We start from the raw sequence: 26,695 nt of genomic DNA, 5'->3' as shown, positions 1-26,695 counted from the left end.
TCTACTGCCTATCACTTTCCTTCAAACCGCATCCCGAGGCCCATTTTCGCAGCCCAATACCTAAGGGGATGATGCATGCCCGTTGAACAAGCGAATATTGAAAAAAACTTCAAGAAATCACAACGACGACTGGCGCAACGAAGGGGGAAGGAAAGGTCATGACCTTGACCACCGCATAGGCGGTTGGCGGATACGATCACAAACGGGGAACCACGATACGCGCCCGCGACAGAACGAACATCACGAGAGACGACGATCATGGCCTCAATGACGAACAGGCGGTGGGCCTCCAGGCGCAACGCAGCACCTTTTCGCAAATCTGCCCTCGCAGCGATGCTCTTCTCATCAACAGCAGCGACAGCGCAGCAGACGCTCCCTTACGTCCCGACGACGATCCTCCTCTCCCCATCCGTGCCCGGAACCCCCACCAATGCCAGCGGCCACGGCCTCGCCTACATCTTCCACCACGCCGCCGACGGCGTCGAGCTCCTCTCCCTCAACGTCTCCGCGACCGTCGACGGCCCCGCGAGCCTGCAGACGATATCGAGCACCCTGCCCTTCCTCGACGGCGCCACCAAGACCACCGCCTTCCTCCCCGCCATGGCCGACAACGGGACCCTCGTCGTCCAGGCCGGCGACTGCGCCGCCGACGACGGGTACGACGTCTGGTCCTACACGTCGGGGTCGTGGTACCGCACGGCCGCGGCGCTGCCGAGCTCCGCGGACTCGGACGCCGGGCCGTACGCCCTCGGCGCGGGCATCAGCTTCTCCGCGACCCTGGCGCCGACCATGTCGCAGCCCGTGCTGTACTCTTTCGGCGGCATGTGCCTGAGCCCGACGACGGACGCCGCGACATGGCAGGAGAACGGGACGTACACCAAGTCCATGCTCAGGGTCGCGCCGGGGGACGGCTCGTCGTCGTCGTCGGACGGGGGGTACACGGCGAGTTTCATCTCTTCGAAGGGTCCGGCCTTCCCCGAGGCCGGGTTCTCGTTTACGCCGCTGAGCCCGTCCATCTCGAACCGCTCGGGCGTGGTGACGCAGCAGAATCGGTATGTTTTGCTGGGCGGGCATACGCAGCAGGCTTTTATTAATATGAGTTCCGCCGCGATTTGGAATTTGCCGGAGGAGTCGTGGAACTTTGCGACTGTTGGTGCGGTGAGAGCTGGAAGTAGCGAGCTCGCTGTCAAGGGCGTTGTGAAGCGCAATGCGGATGTCGAGAGTCGATCGGGGCATACTGCTATTCTCAGCCAGGACGGCACCGCACTTATCATCCTGGGCGGCTGGGTCGGTAGTATTTCACAGGCTGCGTCGCCGCAGCTGGCTGTTTTGAAGATGGGAGATACTTATGGGGACTGGACGTGGGAGATACCCAGCCAGCAACCCAGCGGCGGGATTTACGGACACGGCGCGGCGATTTTGCCCGGGAATGTCATGATGATATACGGGGGATACGAAATTACGGGCTCCGGGTCGAGGACTAAGAGACAGTCCAGCGGTACCGGGCTCAGGTTCCTGAACATGACTTCGATGTCGTGGACGACGAGCTACTCAAATCCGAGTTATGATGGGTCCGAAAGCACAAGTAGCGGATCCAACAACGACGAAATCAAGAAAATCGGCTTAGGCGTAGGGCTGGGCGTCGGACTCGCGGCCGTCCTGGGGGCTTTCCTGGTGTATTTCTGCTACAAGAGGCATCTGAAGAAGAGGAGGATCGCCCGAGACGAAACAGTACGGTCCCTGGCGCAGGATGCTTCCCAATTCCTACATCCGGAAGACGACATGCTTGAGCGACACGACTCTTCGACGTTCCCTTGGACAAGTCACGTCTGGTACACTGGAGGCCACGACCCCTACGATAACGGCGCGAGGGTCTTGGGCTACGAGTCTCTCCGTAATCAAGGGGGCTACGGCACATATCAACCGCCGGGCCTCCTCATCCCACGCAAGCCCATTCCGCGCGCGGCAAGAGGGGCATACCAACCAGCCACGAACCTGACCACCCCGGGCCACATCCACCCGATCTACGAAGCCGACGAAGACGACCCAGACGGCTCCAAGGCCCGCCAGCGTGCCCAAGAGCAGCCCGTCACTCCCACCACGCCTGGCTACCCAGACCCGTTCACCACACCCACCGGCTCCGGCCCCGTCCCGGTCCTCGTCCCCGGCAACCGTAACTCCATGACTCCCTCCCCCGAGGCTCTCCTAAGGCGCGACCCGGAGGTGCAGGACTGGCAGTCAGACGTAGACGCCGCAGAGGCCCTGTTCGCGCAGATGCCGGCGCGCAGGAACACGGGCAAGCGGTCCTCCCCCTCGCGGCGGGCCTCGATGCGTTCGCGAGCGAGCATGGCCGACGACGAGCGCACGGCCAGCAATGTTTCCGAGTCGGCAAGGAGCGCCATCAGCGTGCCGACCCGCAGCGCGTCCAACAAACGGAACAGCACTGGCCCTGGCGCGAATCTGACGATTATCACGGACACGCGCGTCGGGACATCCAGCTCCTCGAGCAGCAGCGGCCACACATACTCCACCGCCAAGACCACCTTCAACGCGCTGCAGGCCGAGGGACCCTCGCTGCTGCACCGTGGCCAGAAACCCCTCAACGAGACGCCGGACCGGGACGACGACGAGGAGGACTTCATCCACATCCCGAGCAGCCCGAGCAAGCACAAGCCGCGGCGGTCGCTGGGGTGGTTGGGGAGTCTGCGGAGGGTGTTCAGCGGGAACCCGAACGAGTCCGGGGATTCGAGCAAGGAGGACGACGGGCCGCGGCGGATGTCGCTCGACCAGGTCAGCTCGGACTACGAGCCGCGGCTGGTGGGGTTGTCGGGCATCGGGGGCGCGGAGTTGTTGAGGCGGAAGCAGGGACGGCAGGACTGGGACGTGGATCAGAAGAGTATCATGGACGAGTGGGATATCGAGAAGGCCATCGAGCAGAGGCTCGTGCAGGTCATGTTCACGGTGCCGAAGGAGAGGTTGCGTGTCGTCAACGCCGAGGTCGAGAAGGAGGAGGAGGTCGTCCTCGTCGACCCCGACCAGGACGATCTTCTCGACGACGAGATCTTGGACGAGAAGGTCGGTTTGGTCGGGTACAGGGACAGCAAGGGCAAGGGCAAGGGTAAAGAGGTGGCAGAGGAGCGGGACATCACGATGGCGTTCAGCAGGCCGGAGTCGCCCGGGGAGCCGACGTCGCCCGAGCGGGGACGGAGACTGGTGCATCTCCCGCCGCCCAAGGACGACGACGGCGGGCTGCGGGTGACGGAGAGGGACGGATCCGAAGAGCCGCGGCCGAGTCTGACGTTACGGACGGCGGAGGTTGTGAGCGTCGCGAGGCCGAGGACGAGGGTCCTCAAGATGGTGGAGAATATCGAGACGAAGAGCCGGGAGAGTAGTCCTTCGCTCGGCTAGGCTGCTGAGATGAGTGTACCTTTCTTATGGTTCGACAGTCTTGTTTCTTCATCGGCGTTTTTGGAGGCGTCCTCGGCGGACTGACTGGCTGGCTGGGATGGTTTGTTTTTGGAACTCGGCGTGGGGTTATTGGGAGGGAGTGGGGAGGGCAAATTTGTATTTTATGGTGAAAGCGATGAGAGATCATGGATGGGATGGGCGGCGACTTTTGGGATTCTTTTTCTTCTGTCGCTTCTGTGTTTATATAACAAAGTTGATCGTTGGTGGTGAGGGGAGATGTGATGTTGGGGCTGCTGTATAAGATTGGCCCCGGAAAGACGGGGAGCTTGGTGGATGTAGATGAGTTCTCAATAACACGAGGCTGTTGAGTTGAAATACACTGTTTCAAATCATGATGTTGATGGTCTCTTGTGATGTTTAATGAATGTGTGAACCCGGGTCTCTTGGTGAGCTATGTTATTCAACGTAGCATGTCGGCTTTGCAAGGGAAAGCTCGCTGTACATCTTTCCAAGAGTCTTCCGATGTTTTCCCCTTCGGTTTGAGTCTCCTGCATCTTCCTTTGACTACCTTATGTTGATGTTGAACTTTGTGGGGGCTAACGATGTCTAACACTGACCTTGAAAGACGTCTTGGCCTTCCCTAACCAACACACACGACTGTACCCGCTGAAAAACTCGGGGAATTCGCACAGAGAATATTTTGAAAGCCATCCAACCTGCAACCGCGAAGTAGATTCTACAGTCAAGGGACAATGAGTTATGGGATATGGCATTACAGATTTGCAGTCAGAGAAGAAGCCTGTATTCGCCACGTGAAGTAATCTGAGCGGCCGCGATCCATGCATCCATCGTTCGCCGGTGGAGCGATATGGGTGAGATTTCACACGAGGCAAAGGAGAAAGCGTATCTATAAATGCTGCTCATGTATTCCGGGTATCAGATTCCGACACGTCTGCGAGTTCCAACCCGTCCGAAGCCGGGTGACAGGCGGGTTAGACTTTTGCCGGCTAGAGGTGACATGCAGAACCCCGGATCGAATGAACAAGAACATTTCATCCGAAGTTTGGAAGTTGACACAATGACTTGTCAAGATCAAGGTGACATCCATGAGGGCGGCCGATTTGACTGCGTGGCTGCGGAATTGTAACCCGCATGCCGGTGGGATTGTGTCTCTCAGCGAGGGCAAGTCCGTCGGATCCCACCGCGCAGGTCTGTGGCATCTCGCAACCCCGGCATGGTAAAGACTCCGTGGGCACCGATTTTCGAATTACCAGCACGAGTAATATGATTCACAACAACTCAGAAATCTCGAATGAGGTATATCGTCCGCTGAGTCAGCGGCGTTCACCGGCAAGGTCGTGGAACGCTGCAAGCCCCCTACTCCAAGCTCCAAAGACTTTCGTCAGTACCATCATTCAACGTGGTCAGCTTTCATTTCAAAGTCTTCACATAGTAGACTCATCTGATAATCCATCATGAGTTCGTCTGACATCGGCCAGTCTCCTACAGACGCTGTGTCGTCTGTGAACGCTCTCGTCGGAGCCCTCCTCGCGACTTCACTCCTAACTATAATCTTTGCGTTCTCATTCCCAAGTCGCAGCCTGTCGAAATTCCCGCTGGTTGGCAAGGAGGCTGGCGGCTATGAGAAACGACGGAATATGTACTTTGCGATGGCCACCAAGCTTTACGAAGAAGGCTATCAGAAGGTTTCCTGCTACCTACGAGACTTGCGATATCTTTGGGCTGACCCTTACATCTAAAGTTCAAATCATCGGTTTGGCGTATCACTGGTGCTGATGGTAAGAAGCGACTCACCTCTCGTGCTTCCACATACATAGCTGACACCGTCCAGGCGACATCGTCATGATCCCGCTTGAACACTGCGACGATCTCCGAAAAATGCCAGACGACACCGTCAACAACGTCCCTCTTCTAGAAGCCGTTCGTGAAGTCAAGCCAGATACCCCAATGCGCAGCTAACGCGAACTGTTCTCCAGCTTTGTGAGACAAAGTGGACGGATTACCATCCCATCAATCCACTTTTGCTCAATGTCATCAAATCGAACCTTACCCCGAACTTAGCCAAAGTTGCTACGACGCTATCTGGTCATATCCAGCGCACCGTTCTGAACTCTCTGGGTCCTTGTCCCGAATGGACGGAGGTAGTGCTCTACGAAAAGCTATTGGAGATGGTTGCCATTATCTCCGGCCGCATCTTCATCGGCCCAGAGCTCTGCCACAAGGAAGAGTACCTCAAGGCCAGCACCATGTTCGTCATCGATCTCTTTACGGCGGCAGCCAAGATCAAGCGGTGGCCGAAGTTCTTACGCTTCATCGGCAAGCACTACATTCCCGAAGTCAAGAAATTGGCCGAACACAGACGCCTCGCCGCCGAAGTCTTGATCCCAGTTATCGAAGAACGCAAAAGAATCGCCAATGAAGGTACCGAGGCACCAGAGGACATGCTGCAATGGTTCATCGCCAAATCTGCCAAGTTTGGTATGGAAGGAAACATGCAGCTTGCTGAGACGCAGCTTAGCCTAAGCGTCGTGGCTATTCACACCACGACAATGGCAGCTACGCATACGTAAGGCCCTTCAGCCAACCAAATGTTCCGGGACGCATCATGAGCCATAATACTGACCCAATCAAAGCTTGTATGATATCGCAGCACGCTGTCCCGACATCATCCCCGCCCTTCGGAACGAGATCCAGTCTGTGCTCGCAGCGAACGACAACGAATGGACCACCGCCGCGCTCTTCCAGATGAAGCTCCTCGACTCCGTCATGCGCGAGTCCCAGCGATTCAACCCGGCCAGCCTGATCAGCTTCCAGCGAACCATCACGAAACCAGTGACGCTCAAAGACGGCACTGCTCTCCCCACCGGTACCAACATCGCGGTGCCCATGGTCGGCCCGCTGCAAGACGATCTTCATTACGCCAACCCGAGCTTGTTCGATCCGTATCGCTTCTTGCTCATCCGTGACGAGGTTCGTGACGATCCGTTGCAGTATACCAACAAGGAACAGTATCAATTCGTGTCATCGACTAAGGAGAATATGGCCTTTGGCTTTGGCCGTCACGCGTGTCCGGGCCGGTTCTTTGCTGCCACCGAGATCAAGATGCTCCTCGCAAGATTTCTACTCGAATACGATATTCAGATGCCAGACGGGAGACGGGATCGCTATGAAAACATAGTAAGAGGCGACATGATCGAACCGGACCATACAAAGACAATGATGGTGAGAGAAGTAGCTGCAACGCAAGGGTAAGGATTCGGGGAAATGCACTCAGTTTTGTCATGAACAGAACAGCCTTCATTTCTTGTTATAAAACGTCACAACGATGATGTCTCCATGCCCATCTCTAAACCAGGGTAGATTCTTATCTACATAGCAGCTAACAGCTCCTATCATATAGACTTCTAGTCAATATCAGACCAGTAAGGCTTAGTAGGGTGTAAAATATAAAGCCTGATGAGTGTAGTCCGCACTGTCTTCGACATGCTCTGTTGGTCTTTCAGCGTGTTGACTGCAACGGCCGCACTTAGTGGTTCGCGATCTTCACAGAGGCCGTTGATAAACGACTTGGCAGTCCCAGACTTTCACATACGACCATACCCACTGGAGAACTCGGGATCCCGTCCGCTCTCCCATAGATAAGCCAGTGAGGGCCGGATTAGTAGTTGGGTCGGTGACGACCAGCGAATACCTGGTGTTGTATGTTTTTGATGGATTCAATGTGTCCTTTTTGATTGTGCTTGGGTAGAGGTGTTGGCTACGTACGGCTCGTACCCTTATTGTGGCTTATTTGTGGCTATTGCCTGCTGTAGATAGACTTATACGCAAAACTCAAAAGCGGGCAGTTAGCTATAGCTTCAGTTAGCTATAGCTTGCCACCCCGCATACAAACAGGGCAATTAGATCCCTCCCTTAAATACTTTAGTAATCCGGGTTGTTTATTTACTATACCATGTGGCGAGTAGACAATTCTTTTAAGAAGGCTCCAGCCATTGTCATTGTTGATTTGGCTGAAAAACATGATGACTGAGCGGAACGCGAATGGATGAAGACGCGGCCCATACGGCGTCACGGCTGGACACAGTTTGGCGGCGCGGGGCCACCTCCAACCCCTCGCTTTACCTCTTTCGTTAGGCAAGTTTTGAACCATTGTTCAGTTTTCATGTCCCGGTCGTCGTAGCAAATTTGTCACTGTGGAATTGAATGGTTATGAAGTTTGACGCGAAGACGTGAGAGCTGAAAAAACATCACTCTAAGTTGGCTGGAAAGTATTCCTTAGCGGTTCGCATCTTCGACTCTAATCCAGAACAGGTTCAAGGCGCTCAGCATCTATGAAACAATTGTTACGATATCCTAACGCAATATATTTACTCCGGAATGCACTTGCGGCATTGTCATAGCGCAGGAGAAGCATGGCTCGCTCGGAGACTGCCAGACAACAAACCTCTAACAAGCGCCTTTCGTTGATATCATCCGCCATCCTGTTGTAATCCAGCTCGGCCTCGATCTACTGCTTCCATGCTCCAACCAAAAACTCAAATCAAGCAGTGAACGTCTCGGCTGGTTTGGACCCAAACCGGAACTTGTTGACGTCGTCAACGTAAACATGATCTTCGCCACTCCCCTTTAAGGCTCCCGTTGAATCGACGTAAGCTGTTAGATCTTTAGGGATGCTGTGGGGATCTTCGAGAGGTTGTTCCGTGATAAAATTTCAATCTCAATGCACTATTTACTACAAGGTATGTAAATTGGCTGGTAGTCGGGGGATGTAGCACTACGTTCTAAATGCGTTGAAAATTGGTTGAAGAGACTTGATAATCTTCCAATGACTAAAATATTCCAGTCAATAGGAACGTCTCCGAGGCGACCTTGGCGTTGCTTTCTTCAAGTAGAGGGAGAGAGTAAGCGTGTTACGGCGAAGGCGACGAAAGATTATAGATGGGCGAGTGGTGATTTTGGCTTCTTACCTATTATCATCTGTCGCTTATGTGTCTATATGATCATCAGCCTTTAGGTTGAGTATCGAGCTGTTCGCTTGAAGCGCTTGAGACCAGTCCGCCGATAGCCCCTGGCAAAAGAGCCTCTAGACAAAGGCTTTGTTCATGAGGCCGATAGCCTCTCTCGTAATGGGAAACGGACAGCCCATTTGTGCAAGTATGATTTTCAACCTAATATCGACTCATCTTTGAAATGTACCGTGGCCAACGTGGGCTTAGAACCTAGTAGGTTTTGTCCACTCTTGGGGCCGCTGGCGTTTTGACCAACGATGTGTCTGAAGATATGCATCTTAGTAGGAATAATTGCCTTTCATTGATTCGTGACATCAACCACAACTGATTCGGGATACTCCTCGGACTGGTTCTCTTCGTTCAAAAACTCCACCAACCACTCTTCTTCATCATTCTCGTCACTATCGTCACTGTCATCATCGTCTACTGCATATCTGCCTCCACTCTTATGCTTCCATTTTGGTTCGCCGTCCCACTTGGGCCTGATTCGAACGACCCTATAAGCGAATACTATTTTGTTCTGAGTTCGGCCGTGAACGACTGTCCGTCTGCTGCCCGTACTAACTCCAAGCCCCGGGCCCGCCTCAATAGGTATTCCAAATGCCGCGGCACTCACGCCCACCTTCAGACTCGGGCCATATTCAGTCTCTCTTGTAGACAATTTAGAGAATCCGGAAGCTATCTTGAGTCCGGTAACCATGTAAATCTTCTTGAAACCGAATGGACAGTCATCCAGGAATGTTTGGACTTGCTGCGACGCAGCAATGCTTCCGGCCACGAAGTCTCTGTCTGGTTCGAACTCGAGTGTTTGAAGCATTTCACAGTGGTAAACGTCGCGTTTGTCTCTTGCGAAGGTATAGACGATGTCGGCAAACCCGGCGATGCCTTGAAGAGCAGTTGCATTGAGGCTGGCCTCGGTACCACAAGTTCTGTTGTCTGTCTCGTGAAATTCGGCATTATTTGACTCGTTCAATAAACTTTGAAGTATTTGCAACCGATCGAATCGGTTCAGGGGAGATGTGAGATGATCCAGACTTGAAAAGATGCTTCCAAGCCGAGGAGCAGTCTCGCTGTCGGCGTTGATATCGAAGCTCGGGGCTTGGAAATAGAAGAGTTTTCCCATTGCAGGGTATGCCGTCGTTGTGACGTTGAAATTGACTGGCCAAATTGATCAAGAAAAAAGTAGGGTAGATGATGGCCCATTTGTCTACTTATCTTTGAGGTTGCCATGCTGCGTAAGACACTGTGGAAGCTGGTCGACTTCGACAGAGATTCTTATCTTCTCAGCGGTGTGGAATCTTTACAGGCTCGTTTAAGAAGTGAGCGTATTACTTTCAGAGGATTTGCATCACCCTGCATGCATGTAAGACTCGGGTCGTGCAGCTACAACGTATCACTGTCTTATTGGACACCGATGTGCTGATTTACGAATACCTGCATGAAACTATTGAAATGCAGTTTTTACCGTGCAATGTGGGACCCTAGGGGGTGAGCGCATACCCAAAATACTGCTGCAGAGTCCTTTCCGCCTTGATGACCGTCATGGCAGCCTGTAAGCTTATTAAGAAACTGAAGTATTAAAGGTTGAATATGTACTTATTGAATATAGCAAGATATTGACCGAAATAATAAGACTGGCTATATTGTATTGCGCGTGATATTGCATTTATAGAGAGAAATCAACGTGCGAAGCGGGCCGCTGGCGTCACAAATCCCAGAGACATGTCGCCCAACGATAACAAGTCCTACTAACCAGCTACGACAACGGTAATTCAGATGGCATTTGTGTAGATGACGTTGGGATTTCTGAGGTCTTACTGTATAACTGTCACGATATACTGATAGTCAATTACAAAGGCATCAAGCACTCGCCCAGACAACGGCTGCCCGGGTGAGATGCAGCAGTATTAAAGTATTTCAAAGTTTTAGGTGCGCTACACCGTTCAATCGTTCGCAAGCCGTTACACTGCATATCGCCTGATCTCGTCCTTGATCCCCTCGGCTGTGCGGGAAAGGTCGAATAACTCCCAGTGCCGAATCCAACAATAACCCCCATTCTGTCCTTTATTCCGGCTGATTCCCTCCAGCATCCGTCTCATAGAACTTGCACGACATAGGCTTGCCCACTCAGCATCAGTGAGGAAGTCCCAAGCATAGTCAAGCACAGTCGCAGCAATCGCTGCAGCAATTGGTGCAGCACAAGATGTACCGCTCATGCGTTGACGGCCGAGTTGCGATGACTCCAGCTTCGGGGGCCAGGCCGACGATACGCACTCCCCAAGCGTCATGAGTATCGAGTTACCTTCTGCGATTGGCGTGAATGGCGAACGGTTACCGCGACCATCTGCAGAATGGACACAAATGACGTTATCTTCTCGTGCTGGCCATGCGATGCCGTCATTATAGCCCCCATTGGAAGCTGCAGCAAATATGAGCACCCCGTTTTGAGCTGCTCGTTGTATCTCCTGATGCACTTCTGCATTGGAGTTTGTAAATCCGAACGACATGACGATAATGTTGACTTTCCATGTATCCACAGCGTGCCGCAGTGCCTGCGCGAATAGGGTCAATCGCAAGGATGCCAATCTGAGTATCCATGTTTACTTACCTGAATGATAGGTTTAGTTGATTTAACTTCCTTCGGCTTTCTCTTATAGACTCTTCCAATGTGTATGCTGGCATTTGGTGCTAGCCTCCATAACAGAGTAGACAAATGAGTACCATGCCCAACGTCGTCTGTCCAATCCTGATGGTCGTCGATCCAACTTTGGTAGAACACCCGCGTCGTGTTCTTTGATCTGTCCATCATTATTGGGTGACATGGATCAAGCTCGATACCGCTGTCCAGAATGGCAATCTTCACTCTGTGCCCAACGGGAGCTCGCGCCCCGCGCAACTTCTTGATTTGAGCAATCACATTGTTATGATAATTTTTCTCCCAATCAATCGCATCGGAAATCCTGACTCATGTTAGTCAGAAAATCTCTCGGTCTTTCATGTGTAAGCGCAGTCAATAAAGTGCGGCACCAACTTTTCTCCTCCACGGACCGGGCTCATTCGCTCGCTATCGGCGAAAAGAGTAACATCGTCGCTTGGTGGTGATACATTGTGAGACGCGTCTGGGTCTGATTACCATAAGTCCTTTTGCGCACTACAATTTGATTACCGATCCAACATACCTACGACCAAGGATGCAAATGCATCTGTTGGAGGCGCCAAATGTTCATGGCTTCTGATGACGGACTGTTCGAGTTCTGGGCTTTTGAAGTCTGTTTCCAGATGATTGCGAAGATCTTCTAGCGGAATTTTGTATCCGTCTACAAGGTCTGATGCCAGCGGCCGGATGACGCAACTTAGGATGTACTGCCGAATAGGTCCTTCGTCGAGAAGGCTATCACTCGCACAGCTGGCGGGCGGGTCAAGCTTGAGACAAGCATAAATGACGTCTTCAAAGTTAGGAGACACTCGTTTTGACATGTCTTTCTTGCTTTGCGACTTCAAAACCTTCAGTTGGTCCAAAGCCTGGCGCAAGTCTTCGTTGCACCGCTCCCAGGGTTTCTGGACAATCTGCGATGATCGAACAAAAGCAGTGCCCATGGCGATTTCTAGGAACATAATGCCAAGAGCTAGTATGTTAGGATGAACATGGACCTGAAGATGCTCTCTTCCTTCGGCACTCTGTGTTTGACGTACGTGGACAGAGAGATACGGTAAGGTCAGGGCTACCGGTTTTGAAGATAACTTAGTAGGCCTTTTGGTGAAGTAAATTTTGTCACTGCTCCATTCCGCAAAAAGCCATGCTCCTGGGTATAGGAAAAGCAAAGAATTTGCAAGAACATAGCAGAGAATAAGCTTTTCCTTGGGAGAGTATGTCGCAATATTGATGCCCTCTCTTAACATTTGTTGAAGAGACATCATTGTGGTGTGGTGGTCGTCCTCTTCAGAGGGCTTAGGTCTGAGATGCCATAATCCGTTGTTATCGATTTCGAAATCGACGGTGAAGTCTTTGCTATTCTTTAACACGTTGCAAATATCCTTGTCGACAACTTTCCAGTCGTTCCCTTGTCGCACTTGCTTGTGTGCTCTTTTCGTATACAAAATTGGTCAGATGTGATCGCTTTAGAAGTTTAGATATGCACGTGTCCAACTCACTTTTGTTTGTTGATGATCGCGACATTTGTGGCTTTCCACCCGGCTTGATCGTTACACACAGGTAACAGAACTTCATATTTAGCTGGCCGTAGACTCAGACCTGTGGAAGATCCTGTTGAAGAGACCTTCAACGTTAGTTGCTGATGTCTGATTAGACTGAGTCTTGCTTCTCGCGCGCCATCGTGCCAGAGTGTTCTTTGGGCGCAGTTGCACTGCCAGTGATATTCGAGCAGTTTGTACATTCTGTCTGTCAATTCCTTCATGCCACTGCTTGGATGTTGCCATAGGCTAAGCTCGGAAGCTTCGCTTGACGAATGGTCCTTGCAATAGACGTCCAGCATATGCTTTCTCGCATATCGGATTGGCGCAAGGAACAAATCGCGCGTGGCCTCATTATCCCTTTCTTCCTTCCGAAAAAGCTTGATCTTCATTCTTTGACGAAGAATGAGTAGATATGGCATACAGTCGTCTTCGGTGAGGCCAAGAAGTCGCCAGCAAACATCATACCCTCCTAAGTCGTGTTCCTTGATGGAACTAGCAAGGTCATGCAGTCTCGGAAAGTTTTCATCTTTGACCTGACACCTTAAAATTAGCGATGAATATAACGCAAGGCTCTAGAGAAACTGAAACCTACGATGAAAGTACTGATGATCTTAAGAGCTCCCCACGACTTTGGTAAACGCTTTTCCAAAGTGCTTAGAAGTTTGTTTAATACATCTTCTTCCAAACCAAAAGCCCACTCTCCACGGGAAAGCGCCAAAGTCATTCCAATCATACAAAGATCAGAATACAGTTCATTAGCAAAACCCGCGCGCTTTGGGTCGTCGACTTTGGCGATGAACTCTTTCCCCAGCGCGCAAAAGGCCGGCACTACCCAGCTAAGAAGCTCTAATTGACGCATAAGACCATAGGTTTTCTTGCAAAGTTATTTAATGAGCATAAGTTTAGCAGGTTAAAAAGAAGAGACACGTCGACTCCGTTTGCAAACGATGCTGTCCGTCAGGAATCAACGACAATGGGAGAAAGCGGTTGTATGAAGTGCGGGGAGAAGAATGGGGGGGGGGATGTGGGAGATGGTGAGAGATACATGCAGAAGTGACCGCCAAGTAGTTGCAGCTGATAAGATGCGGGTTTGCCACCGTGCTGACTGGAAGGGTGGGAAGGGGGTGTGATTTTGCAGTCTGGGGCGTGCAAGGCGGGCGACATTACGCCCTGCAGAAGAACCTTGAAAGCCCGCCCACATGACTTCCTCTGTCTGAATTTGTCTTGGATACTAAGATGCCCCTGCGCATTTGGACCACAAACGTAAACGGACGTTCTCTCCTCAATTCTCTGCTCGCCCAAAGAGAGGTTTCTTGACCGGATTACCAGCTCACTTCGGCTACCATGGATGACGAAGCAAGGCCTGAAGATACCGCCACGATCAAATTCACTGCACAGATATGCGCAAGCTATTTGGGAAGGCTTCTGCAGAAAGAAGAAGCCCTGGAAAATGAGGACCTCGTGGATCATTGGGCGTCCCATCAATTTGCGGAATTCAATCTGTGGTGTGCTAGACTTGGTGTCAACGGCCATGGGCTTCGATCGATCGATTTACGGCTCAAAGATGTTCCCGAGATTTGCGATATCATCATGCAGCTGCTGCAATCTTTGCAGCAAGATCTTGAAAGTGAGTGAGAACCTTCTATGACTGAACGTTTGCTGAAATTCCCCCACCTGCTAGGTCTGCAGTATGCGGTCGACGCACCGAAGGAGTTTTCCGAGGTTTCCGACGTACCGGAGAAAGACCATGATTCGAGCTCCGAAGATTCAAATCTTTCGTTTGATTCCATGTCCTCTTTGAGTCAGTCCATGGCGACAGATACTCCCGAGAATGCCAACGCACACGACCAAGCTACTCGACAACATATCGAGAACACAATTGAACGCTTGCATGGCTTCTCGCTACACGTTGGAAGATTGGGAAACAAGCATCGTCAAGAGCGGATTGAACTCTACATGAAGAGAAATGACACACAGTTCGCCTTCGAAGGATATAAAAGGTTGGCGCAATACAGGGCCAAGTCGCACTTTCCTTCCATGTCTGCACCCGAATTCTTACACGTACTGGAAAGGATGGTTGAATCATTCGCCAGACGAAGGATTCGATTTGAGTATTTGAAGAGTCACCAGAGAAAGCGGGCCGTTGAGGCTCCTTCAGTCAGACACGACAAAATTGATTCTCGGATAACTGGACCAAGTGGTGCACCTATTTGTTGCGCCACCTCTCAAGAATTGACGACGACGAAGAACGCGGACGTAGTGAAGGCCATCAACGTCTCACAGCGTGCCCGGCAAGAAGATCAACGCACAATGTTATCAGCTACGGAGATCACGAAACTTGAAGTAGTTCCCGAAATGACCCCAGAGAGAGCTGACAGTGTTGTTTCAATTACTCTACAACATGGCATTCCGCCACCTCCTCGGTTGAACGGCGCTAAGAGCTTCCAGTGCCCTTACTGTCGAATTGAACTTCGGGCTCACGAGGCTCACAATCCACAGTGGGGGTTAGTTACTTGTCAAGCCACATCTATCATTCAACTGCTAACTTAACTGTGATTACAAAAGACAGCATGTCCTACAAGACTTTCAGCCGTACTTCTGTCTAGACAAAGGCTGTCAATCGCCATTTGACGTACCTAATAACTTCGATGGGTTGTTGGATCACATGCAGCAACACTTCCACGAACAATATCATGTCGATATGCCAAACGGCCAACACCAAAAGTTCACAGAAATCGAGTTGGATACATATATCAACAAGCATTTTCATAGCTCCATTGACAACATTTCCCTTCTGAAAGATAGCAGTCGACGGAAAGGGGTACTTCTATTTGAAAAATGCCCCTTCTGTGGTGGCTATCCAGATGATGTCGAAAAACGGTTTCCAAATCCTAATGATCCTCAAGCCCAAATACAGCTACGCCGGCACATCAAGAAGCATATGCAAGACATTGCTCTCTTTTTACCTCCTGCTCGGAGCGACATCTCCGAGAAAGACAATGCCAGCGTGGAGGGCTCGAACTCTACCCGACGAAAGGCCGATCTCGAAGAATTCGGTAACCCTGATGATTACGTACTAGTCTGTGGACGAGACGACTGTGACTGCCAAGACCAAGATCGACTACCCAGGACTTCAAATCATGAGCTTGGTTACGAAAGCTTCATACCAGAACTACTAAATGGAGTCTCTTGGGCGGAGTTGTTTCCAAAGTTCGCACGCTACGAGCCGTCAAGGATTACTGAAGATTACGTTATCGAAGACAAGCATCTCAGGAGACTCGAGGACGATAACCTCCCGCAATCGAGCCCGCCCACCGAAACAGATCTATCATGCATTCGAAATGGTCATGAGCCAAGAGAAACGGACATATTTTTGGCCGTGCTCGGAGCCACTGGGGTCGGGAAGAGCTCTTTCATTTCCCACCTCACTACTGACGAGAATAAACCGGAGGTTGGACACAACTTAAATTCCTGTGAGTTCAAGCATTCTCTAAGCTCGACCATACCGTTCGGTCGCCGTTGTACTTTCGTATGAACAGAGTCTGATGTGCGATGCTCCCATGCCTACATAGGTACTCAAGACGTTAAGGTCTACCAATACGCCTACTCTGCCACTTGCAACATCTACCTCATTGATACTCCCGGTTTCGACGACACCTACAGAACCGACAAGAGCGTCCTACGGTCCCTGGTCTCATGGCTCTCTTTGACATACAAGCACAACATCCGTCTTCACGGGATTCTTTATCTGCATCGTATCACTGATGTGCGAATGCAAGGCTCCGCAAAAGGCAGTGTGACCCTGTTCCGTCAGCTATGCGGGGCCGATAACCTCAAACACGTCGTTCTCGTTACCACCATGTGGAACAAACTTGAAAAGGAGGATTTCGGGGTGTCGAGGGAAGCACAACTAGTCGAGAACGAGGAGTTCTGGGGCTGCATGGTGAAGAGAGGGAGCCGCGTCGAGCGACACTACGACACGGCCGAATCCGCCCGAAAGCTTATCGACATGTTCCTTCCGCAAGAACGCGAACAGTCGGATGGACCCGTACATAGAATGGAACTGGCGATCCAGCGCGAGATGGTGGATCAGCACAAGGTCCTCGAGAGCACCTCGGCCGGACAAGAAGTCTGCAACAATTTGAACCAAGAGGAGGAAGAGATCAAGACCTGCATCGCCGAGTACAACGCAGACATGATTCGAATACGAGAGGAGAGAGGTCTTAACATGCTTCAAGAGCTTGAAGACCTTGAAAAACAGATCAGTATTGCAAGAGGCAGGAGTGAAAGAATCTGTAAACACAGGCAAGCCGAGATGAAAAAGTCGATGGAAACGCTGATACGGGATAATTTCGACAAAAACGACCAGGAGCCAGAGGAAGACAAGAAGAGGAGGCTCGCAAAGGAGTACGTCGTAGGGGAGTTCGCCATAACCACAGACACAGGCGGTACCCAAGACAACAGTAGGCCAAATTCCTACGTCGTTCCTCGGGTGACTTCTCCAGGTTTTGCGCAAGCCATGGGACAGTGGTGGTCCAATAGGGACCGGAAAAAGATTAATGTCAGCATGAGCATCCGGGGCAAGTTTTGCTCCCTCATCGGCCCCGCGTACCGCAAATCGTGAGTTCTCACCAGCCCCTACGTTACTTACATTTTCTCCAATTTTCTTTATCTTACATTCACTTCATTTGTCCTCGTTAGCATAAGTGGATTGAAAGCAACTAACCGTGGAAAGATACCTTCCGCCGTCCACACGAAGCAGTGTGGTGAGGTTGCAAGAATCGAATAACATTAAGATGATGAATATTATCCTCGGAGAGAACTCATCATACTACACTCATTATCACGAAGGATGGGTATTTAGAAAATGCTACTGTAAGTACGTTTGAGGCGAAGTCTTTGCTGTGTCTCTTCTCTACAAAGAATGGATCTTGGAAGCAATCCTCTTCTAACTTAACCTTACTGGAACGATAGACCACGGATCTCTACGAGCCACGTATCCAGACCTCTACAGCTTCATCAGCGGGGATGGAAACACCAGTTGCCCAACCGGAATCTCTCTAGGACCCCAGGGTAGCTACTTCATCAACGTGTCCGGAAGAAAGTCCTTACACTGCCACCCCGACGCGAATCTACCCCCGCGCAATTCTCTTCAAGACATTCGACGGCTATGGTGGGGTGCTAGCGGTTCGTACGTTCTGGAGCAAGAAGACAGCAAGCTCCTCTGGGACTTGCGTGGAAATTACGGTGGCCTTGAGAACGCATTGTTGGAACTTGAAAGAAGTCATAGTAGGATCAAGGTCAGTATTTCCATCCAGTCATTATGATACTTACGCTTGTTTTGATATGGAGACTGACCGATGCTGATGGGGTATGGGAACGTACAGGAGTTAGCTTTGGACATTGAAAGCCCTGCCGCCTTTGCGCTCATTACAGAGGATTCTATCGTTATGGAGGGCACAGCCAACGTGGTTCACAGTCATTTTAGGGAGTTTGCAACGCAGAATTTTGGATCCAGAATGGCGAATGGAGGCAGCTAGGAAGTTCATACTGAGACTACACCAGTGGTTTTCGAGTTGCCTTAGAAAGTAGATACATAAGCATATCTCTTTTGACTTTTTGACACTCAGAGCATAAGTTCTTCTTGAAGTTAGGACGTTTCCAATCAATAGAGCCATGGCAGCCTGGAAGCTCATTAAGAAACGTTTCTAAAAATTGAACGTTAAATGTGTATTCGTTGGGTATGGCGATCCCAAATAAAAAGGGTGGCTGCATTGTATTGCGCAGAGAATTGCATTAGTTTTTCCAATTAAGTGCGGAGTGATACGATTGGTGTAAGTTCTGTTTGTTATAGTTAAAATAGTTGTTTTCATTATCTCTAGTTGCATTCTGTCATCCCTAGGGCAATGATCCAATTGCAAAGAACGATCGTGTCTCTGATGAGGTACGTAAAGCTCCACAGCATAGTCACAGTCAATGATCTTATCATCTTACTTCACGGCTTGTCTGCTTCTCTTGGCAGGGCTGTTCTATTCGTCACACGTAGCTACAGTTGCACAAGACATGTACAACTTCATCATTGTTTTTTCCAATGAGCAGACCACTTCGGACTCTTGAACTTCTTTTGCTTCAGCAATCCGGCTATGCAACTCAGGCCGTCATGTCATCTGCTAGTACTGCAAGCGACGAGTTCTTCCTCAGGTTGACCCAGTACAGGCTTCGTGAACAGTGTAATCCAAATCAAAAGATAAACCGAGTCTCTTGTCAATGAGAGGAGAGTCTCGAAATCTTAACCCACTCCAGACCTCACAGAAACTGAAAACGGCAATGCTTTCGAGAGTATCGGTTGAACATGTCTCGGTGTTGCGGGGTCTCCGCACGGCAGCTCGCCCGGGACCTCAATAACAAAGATATTTGGTCTATGCCAAGGATTCGGGCTCATGATGAAATCATACATGAACATTGACTTGACCCAAAGGGACCAAGTAGCGCTTTTGTTCCCAGCCTCACGAAACTCGTACCAATATCATCCGAAGACCCCAGCAACCTAGAAATCAGCAACAAAAGACTTCCACCCGTCAAGTAAGGGAACAAGACATCGCCAATTGGCTCCCCAACGATGACGGTCTCGCTTATGCACAGAAAGGGAGTACAACCCCGGATTCAAGAGGGCAAAGTTCCCAATTGGGTGCTGCTATATTCATGGTTTAATGCCGGGTTAGTGTAGGCCGAATATGAGTCCAAACCTCAGACGAAGTGCGCGTCAAGAGCGAGAAGAGGGTTAAGCCGTTGACTTGAGAGATATTCGAAACTGGGATAAGGTTCCGTTCGTCTATCGACTTAAGATCTGATGACAATTGCCACACGTCGCGTAATACAATGCAGCCGTCCTTATTTTCTTCGCTCTATTCGACATCCCGCCATGCCCGACGAGTAGAACCTTTTTTTTTGTTAGATCCGACGAAGGTTTGGTGTCCTCACAACCTGACGGTTCTCGCAATAGTCTTTGATTAAAAACATGTCGTCACGTTGGCGAGTACTATCCGTATTTTGGTTTTGATTTCGGGTTTCTTCATCGCCACGGAGACGGGATTGACAGGTGATTCTGGAGAATTGCTACCTTTATGTTGCCGTGAATAACCCAATCTGTCAAATGCCCAAATTCTACTCAGACATTCAACATTTGGTGGGTATGGTGCGAGAAACGTATCTCGAATGCTCACGCACACGTCCGGATGCTTCAAGATGAAGACACCAACACATCCCATGCCCCATACGGCGGAATCGTCATGTCGGGCTGAGATCAGACGACAAACCAGACTCGTGAATAGCATTGATTCGTGCGGACAATGCTCGAAACGAAACTAACATGTTGACGCACGTACATGCTCGGCCACACCTTTGAGCTCAGCCTCTTCTCGAGACACAGCTATAGATGCAAGGTTTACAGAAGAAGTGAGGACATCGCGAGCTACGAAAAAAAGAATCGTATTAAGCCACACCTTGAGAATAACTTTCCATATGACGCGATATAAGTGCAATACCCAGCACTCAACACAATGAGAGTTTATAAAGCCCATGGATATATGCAAGATGCAAGGTTTATAGATGACAGAAAATGCGACCACGTATCTCCAGTCCCGAACTTAGTCTAATAGAGTCCAATCTATCCATCTTGAACGAGTATAGTCTAAATGAACCAAACGACAAAGTCATTTGAGATTTCGCTCGTTCCTGCCACCAGATTTAAGCCGTGTCAGTCACATATTATACAATATTGCAAGGCTGTACCGAGGAAGACCGCAAGTGGACCTAGTTAGTTGGCCAGTAAGGGCTCCGCCTCCCCGGCAGACTTCCCGTCGAGTCCATAGTGCACCGCCAGCCAGAGAATGATTGCCTGGGTGACGGCGGAGATGAAACTGTCGACGGCCACGAAGCCAGCATACTGATACCAGACCTTGACCACGCCCCAGTCCACCGGCCCGCCGATCGTGTCCCAAGGGAAGACGACGCGCCCGACCCACGCCACGGCAAGCAGGGCGAAGACGGCCGCCTGTGCGGCCAGGGAGATGAGGCTCAGTGCGGCCGGGCCCGAGCCGGGCGGCTGGGCGAGGATTTCGCGGGCTTGGAAGTAGAGGGCGGCGACGCCGACGAGGGGGATCAGAGGGTTGATCAGGGACGTGTGAACGTAGCCAAAGACGGCCATGGGCCAGCGGTGGTCTTTTTCGAGCGGGTCGTTGGCGAGGAGGTCGACCGCAAGGGGGACGAGGGAGATGAGCAGGAAGGAGATGTAGATAGAGAGAGTGGTGCGGGGGCGCGGGGAGATGTGGCTGCCGGACGGGTAGACAAGGCAGGTAACGAAGCTGGAGGGATGGTCAGCGCCTGCAGATGGCTGGTGCTTCAGGGCCGGAGGCAGACTTACATGTTCAGCCAGAGGACCCAGACCAGGGCGAGCTGCGCTAGGTTGATGATGTCGCCCGCATTGGGCGGAGAGTGGACGAAAAAGTCGGAACCCTCGAAGCGGTTGTTAACGACGAGGAAGAAGGAAATGGCGAAGAGTTCGGTGGCGACGATGAGACTGGCCAGGACGTAGTAATGGGAGATGCCGGTGCTATCGCGGCGGGCCCAGAGTCGGTGAAGCTGGGGTACGAATGAGGCAAATGTCAGTACGAGGAAGATTCTGCGTGCGGTTAGTGAGCAATGGACGGACGGCTGTTGTTGGACCAGGCGGGGGCAACGCACATCCTCAGCCAGTTTGGCACCACCATTGCTGCGGACTGGAAGCTGCAAAGGCGTTCGTCTGAGTGGCTCTGTTGAGATGTCGGTTACAACAGAGGGCTGTGACGATTACAAGGAAGCACCGATTGTACGGGAGAAGAGGCCGCGTGGAGACGGAGGTGTCGAGGGGCAAGTAATGGAAGAGAAGGCGTCTCTATCAGAGGATATTTGACCGTCCAACAGTCTGCGGCGTCAATGCGAGGCAAAAATGATATTGGATAATATGAAACAACCATAAACGACTGCACTAATTAGATGCTAGGGCTGAGTCACCTACCTGCCTCGCCAGCCTGCCCGAGGGGTCCTTCTGGTGCCGCAACGCGTTGGTTTCCACATTTCGATCCTGGTCGGTTGCCACCGTGGACGTTGTTGGTTCTATTTCTCAACTCCTGCCCTGCGTCTGCATCAGTGTCGTCTCTCTCGCCAGCTGGGCCGCTGTAAGACCGCTTGGCCTGCGGCAAAGTCCCATTCATGTTGGTGTTGAGGAACTTTTGCTCGGAGGCGGCCCGAACATGTCGAACTTCCAGCCTCCAAGATCATGCCGCCGAAATTGCGCAGGGCTTATCTTTGGGCTAAGCATTTTGAGCCGCTGCCCAATTGATAGCGGTCCATTGAGATGAGAAGATGGCTTCAACGGCAGCCAGACCCCGTCGCATGTTCTCCTCACCTCGGGCGCGTACCCAATCTCTCATGCGGGAAACTGCTACTCACCACATGTCTCGTGAAGATTCCGACGGCGGGTCTGGAAACCGGTCTTAGTGGCCACCATCGTGACAAGCCAGCGAGTAGACTCGTCGTCCTCGCCAAGACGAAGTCGGGCTCCCGTCCAGTCTATGTGACGCTGGAGCGACAAATAAAGCCCGCCGTCGTGTCTCATGCTACTCACTGGCATCGGAATATCATTAAGCTCTCGTCTCCGTTTAGTAGTGAACCTTCTTCCTTGGCCCTCACCATGAGGCTGCTCCATGTTCTGGCGGCGCTTTTGGCTCCGACCCCGACGAAGCCATTCACGCTTCCACCCACAAGGATTTCTCAAGGCTCCGTCCGGAACAGTCATGGACGACGTGGAGCTACTTGCACTACATGATCCCCGATGACGCGGCGCCCGACGACGGCTTTTCGTACAGATTGAGGTGTGCGGTGGTGGATGGTGGGGCTGGGGCGGTGCCGAAGACCATGCCGACGCTGTCGTTATGCTGCCTTGTTGGATCAAGGGCAAGGGTGTTGAGCCCGTGGGTAATGATGGGCGGCCAAAGCTGATCATTCACAAGTTTGGGCCTGTTGAATCCATAGGTTTTGGATAAATGGAACTTTGGTTCTGCTGGAATTCCCAGGGCTCATGCTTCCGCCTCCAATGACGCATATCATGTCTCGACACGCCCTGAAGATGTCGAAGGGGATGTATTTGCTATTCTTCGGGGTAGAAAGATTAAGTAGAGAAATAAATGTCAGAAGACGAGTTCTTTTTTTGGGGTTTCCTCTCAACGCTACAAGCATTGAAACGGCCGAACTGCGAAGGACATTCTATGTACAGGCACTGGGAATATCAGTCTAGCTCAGTGAAAGACAATATTCTTAGCTTTCCCACCCACTGTTCCTGATGTTGTGAATTTCGTGATAAGTACTGATGTTGTGGTTGCCCAACGGCATCTGCGGCGACAGGACGAAGAAAGCGACTTGTGATCGAGGCTTCTTGGGTTATTGGAGAAACGTACGACTGCCGATTCTTGGCCTGGTAAGATACTCGAAAAAGACGTCGATCGACATTCTAGCTCCAATTTTGCTCAAGCTCACACCTCGAAATCAGCAGATCTCATTGGTTCGCGTCGCGTCCTCTTTGCCTGCTGCCTAACAGCTTCATCGCGGGCTTCGTCCAACGAAACTCATCTACACCAAGTTAACTTCTACGCAGATTCATTGGCGCCAACTTACCGCACAGTCGCCGGGTTCCGAAAAGGCTTGAATTCAGAGTTATGGATGGGCTCGTTGTAGTTGATCAAAGATCGAGGTGCTCTCTGGATTCACTGCCCGCCGACGTCCTAATCGCCATCTTCTCCAGGCTGCCTTGTCTGGCCGATCTGAGCTCAGTCGTACAAGCGTCGCGAAGTCTCTATCAATACTTTCTGCTACACAAGAGAGCAGTATTCCTCGGGATGCTCTCGTACGACTTCATACCCATTATGAGAGACGCCGTTGCCGCCGCGACTACGCCTCGGGTGGTTTCATGGTGGGGACGCGAACACCGAATCCGGGTTGCGATGCAACGGTGTCAGAGTCTAGAGCAAGGCCCGAAGTCGACGATAGAGCTGCAACTTGGCGAGATCATCATCGCCGTACGACTCAAGACCGCGGTGTGGTATTTTGTGGATTTATTCTTCGAGATCCGTCGGCACGACCTGCGAAAAATTTCACCCGCCGCCGCCGGTCCGCTGAGTTCTCACGAGCGTCGACGCCTCTCCGCAGCCTTCTTGCGCTACCAACTTGCGGTGACATTACATCCTTACAATGCTAGGATGGCAGAAGTTCTTGGGCCTTTCTTCTCCGCTTTCGCTGCATGGGAAGCCGAGCAGATTCACCAGGCACACGTCTTTGTCACCCAGCTATGCCTTGCTATGGAATCTTTTCAGACGAATGACACCCACGAACCCTCGGGTCAGTCGGAACGACGGTATGTCAACAAGTACATGTACGATTTGGCTCTGTTGTACAAAGTCGTAAAGTCGGCTATCGATAACGACCCCAGTCTTATGTCAAGAGTCTCGGGGAAGATAGAAGAACGCAGCCTGAAGGCACTGCATGGCGCTGTCGGTTTTCTCAACGCAAGTCACGATTTTCCAAACGAGAGGATGGGGTGCCGCACATACTCCGATGGAGCAGCGGAGAATCTGAGGCAGATGAGAACTCTGCGATCAGAGCTTTATCTCAAGGAACGCAGCATGCCGGCTCTAGTCGCCGGCCCGTCGGTGGCGGATCCGCCTTTCGGCTGGGTTGATGCACTGGATGGGTTAGATTGCTGCCGTTGGGGCAAGGACTTGCCTCATTCATTTCCAGACAGCAGAACCCCTGATCACTATCGCAAGGCTCTCGTGATTTTAGGACGTTGGAAAAGACTAGGACTACTGTTTTGGGACGAAAGTCGTGTAGAGCTACTCAAGTCAGCTCATCCAGAGTACGCCAGAGGCTGGCTCCTGAACATATGGAATTAGTCAAAGTAATTACAGAATTATTGAACTAAAGCCTTTCCCTCCAGTTTCATTTGATCTGACCATTTGCTGCTGAAACTCTCCGATTGCAACTCGGGTCGTTAAGGTCAACTTCACCCTGGAGCACCCTACACCCTACGCATGACAAGCTCCGCTATTCTGAGCGGAACCCCGTCATGAATGTGAACCGCTGCGCTCAACGGGGAACAACCTCAGGGCTACATATGAACGAATTAAAAACCAGTATACAAGAATATTCTCGGATGGACTCAGCTTAATTTAACCAGACATTCCATGATCTTCATTCCCCCTAAGACTTTGACAAAGCTTTCCACCATGAGTCCCTCGGCGTTACCAAACAAGCGAGAGGACAGCACTCAGAATGGCAGCTCCCAAGATTTGAACGCTTCAAACCTCGAGATCAATCTTTCACAGACTCTGAAGCGCGTCCCTGAGCCCGGAACGCCGGAACTATGGGCTCAGAATATCTGCAGTGACCATATGGTCACTGCGAGATGGACTGAGGAGCATGGCTGGGAAACCCCTCGCATCCAGCCCTTTGGCAATATCAGTCTTTCTCCGGCGGCGTCGTGCCTGCACTATGCAACCCAATGCTTTGAGGGCATGAAAGTATTCCGCGGGCATGACGACAAGTTGAGGCTATTCCGACCCGATAAAAACATGAAACGATTGGCAATGAGTGCGAAGCGCGTGTCTTTACCCGAGTTCAACGAGAACGAAGCTGTTGAATTGATCAAAGCTCTAGTTCGGATAGATGGTCCTAGTAAGTATGGCCTCTGCAATTCGTTCGTTACTATTTCAACACATGACTGACACACTCGCGCCAGGATGGTTACCAAAGGGCCGAAAGGGCAACTTCCTGTACATCCGCCCTGCCCTCATTGGAAGCGGCACGCAAATAGGCATCCAGATCCCCAAGGAGGCCCTTCTTATGGTCATGATGGTAGCCTGGCCAGACTTCTCTTCTGACATTCCCCCGGGTGTCTTGGAGAAGCCCCAGGGCCTCCGGCTCATGACATCCGAGAACGGCGCGGTCCGAGCCTGGCCGGGCGGTTTCGGCCATGCCAAGGTTGGCGCCAACTATGGACCAAGTTTTCTTGCGCTCCAGAACTGTCGCAAGCGCGGGTACGACCAGATCCTCTGGGTCCTTGGGGATGACGCCCAAGTCACGGAGGCGGGCTCGAGCAACTTCTTCGTTGTGGTCAAGAACAAGGAGACAGGAAAACGCGAGCTAATCACCCCTCCTTTGGAAGATGGTATCATCTTGGAGGGCGTGACCAGACAGTCGACTCTGGAACTCGCCCGAGAGCATTTCTCCAACGAGCTTGCGGTAAAGGAAGACCGCTTTACGATGTACGACCTTAAGTTGGCTTGGGAAGAGGAAAGAATTCAGGAGGCATTTGTGACTGGGACTGCGGTAAGTATTTCTGCTTTCGGCCACCCAACTCAAAACTGACGACATTGCCAAGTTCTTCATCACTCCTGTCTCAAAGATTCATTTCGACGGCAAAGAATGGGACATCCCAGTGAACATGACCAATGGCGGGTTTTCTGTTGCCAGGTCGATCAAGAGCCTCTTGGAAGGTATCATGTACGGACCTCGGAGTCATGAATGGGGAATTCTGGTCGAAGAAGTGAGCTAGAAGAGAGCTAGAAGAGATGCCCCTACAGATATGTTGTTTTAATAGATTTTTCAAAGTTTGTGCACTAGCTATAGCTTCAAGTAATCTGACATTCTACTATTGCTTATGTGTGGTCTTGATCAGTTTCGCCAGCAGCTGTTTCAGTGAAGGTCTATGTTTTTGTGAGTCTACAAAATCTTAAATCTCAGAAGACCGACAAATCCGTTATCTTTGGAGATTTTCACTGATTCAAACAAAGAACACATCACACGATGATAATGACAAATTTCTACCTTCAGTATCCTCTACTGAGTATTGATCATATATCTGGAAACTCAGATAAACCCTGATAGTTCTCGGGTAAACTGTTCTCTTGAACATCGCTCAAATATTGATCTTGACAGGTCATACACAAAAGGAGGAGCAACCTCTACGGAAT

The 26,695-nt window shown here is 51.2% G+C and overlaps 4 protein-coding genes across 4 annotated transcripts; 3 read left to right on the top strand and 1 right to left on the bottom strand.

The window, feature by feature from the left end:
• Window positions 1-333: 333 nt before the first annotated feature.
• Window positions 334-3,408, top strand: CkaCkLH20_09412 (uncharacterized protein; the record flags this gene model as incomplete). Its single annotated transcript, XM_038892127.1, has 1 exon — window positions 334-3,408. One exon carries the CDS (start codon window positions 334-336, stop codon window positions 3,406-3,408), a length of 3,075 nt encoding a protein of 1,024 aa, XP_038742710.1.
• A 1,475-nt stretch (window positions 3,409-4,883) lies between these two features.
• Window positions 4,884-17,256, top strand: CkaCkLH20_09411 (ent-kaurene oxidase; the record flags this gene model as incomplete). The annotated part of the gene is made up of 8 exons (XM_038892126.1): window positions 4,884-5,114; window positions 5,171-5,207; window positions 5,261-5,349; window positions 5,406-5,995; window positions 6,063-6,606; window positions 13,962-14,259; window positions 14,314-14,433; window positions 16,172-17,256. 8 exons carry the CDS (start codon window positions 4,884-4,886, stop codon window positions 17,254-17,256), a joined length of 2,994 nt encoding a protein of 997 aa, XP_038742709.1.
• Window positions 17,257-20,448: 3,192 nt separating this feature from the next.
• On the bottom strand, window positions 20,449-21,883 carry CkaCkLH20_09410 (uncharacterized protein; the record flags this gene model as incomplete). Its single annotated transcript, XM_038892125.1, has 4 exons — window positions 20,449-20,995; window positions 21,055-21,312; window positions 21,375-21,432; window positions 21,688-21,883. 4 exons carry the CDS (start codon window positions 21,881-21,883, stop codon window positions 20,449-20,451), a joined length of 1,059 nt encoding a protein of 352 aa, XP_038742708.1.
• A 3,024-nt stretch (window positions 21,884-24,907) lies between these two features.
• CkaCkLH20_09409 (uncharacterized protein) lies at window positions 24,908-26,277 on the top strand (the record flags this gene model as incomplete). Its single annotated transcript, XM_038892124.1, has 3 exons — window positions 24,908-25,397; window positions 25,462-26,051; window positions 26,104-26,277. 3 exons carry the CDS (start codon window positions 24,908-24,910, stop codon window positions 26,275-26,277), a joined length of 1,254 nt encoding a protein of 417 aa, XP_038742707.1.
• Between the last annotated feature and the right edge of the window lie 418 nt (window positions 26,278-26,695).

The sequence above is a fragment of the Colletotrichum karsti genome (assembly GCF_011947395.1).
Source record: "Colletotrichum karsti strain CkLH20 chromosome Unknown Scaffold33, whole genome shotgun sequence".
Taxonomy (NCBI): Eukaryota; Fungi; Ascomycota; class Sordariomycetes; order Glomerellales; family Glomerellaceae; genus Colletotrichum; species Colletotrichum karsti.
This window is presented reverse-complemented; position numbering and strand designations above follow the sequence as displayed.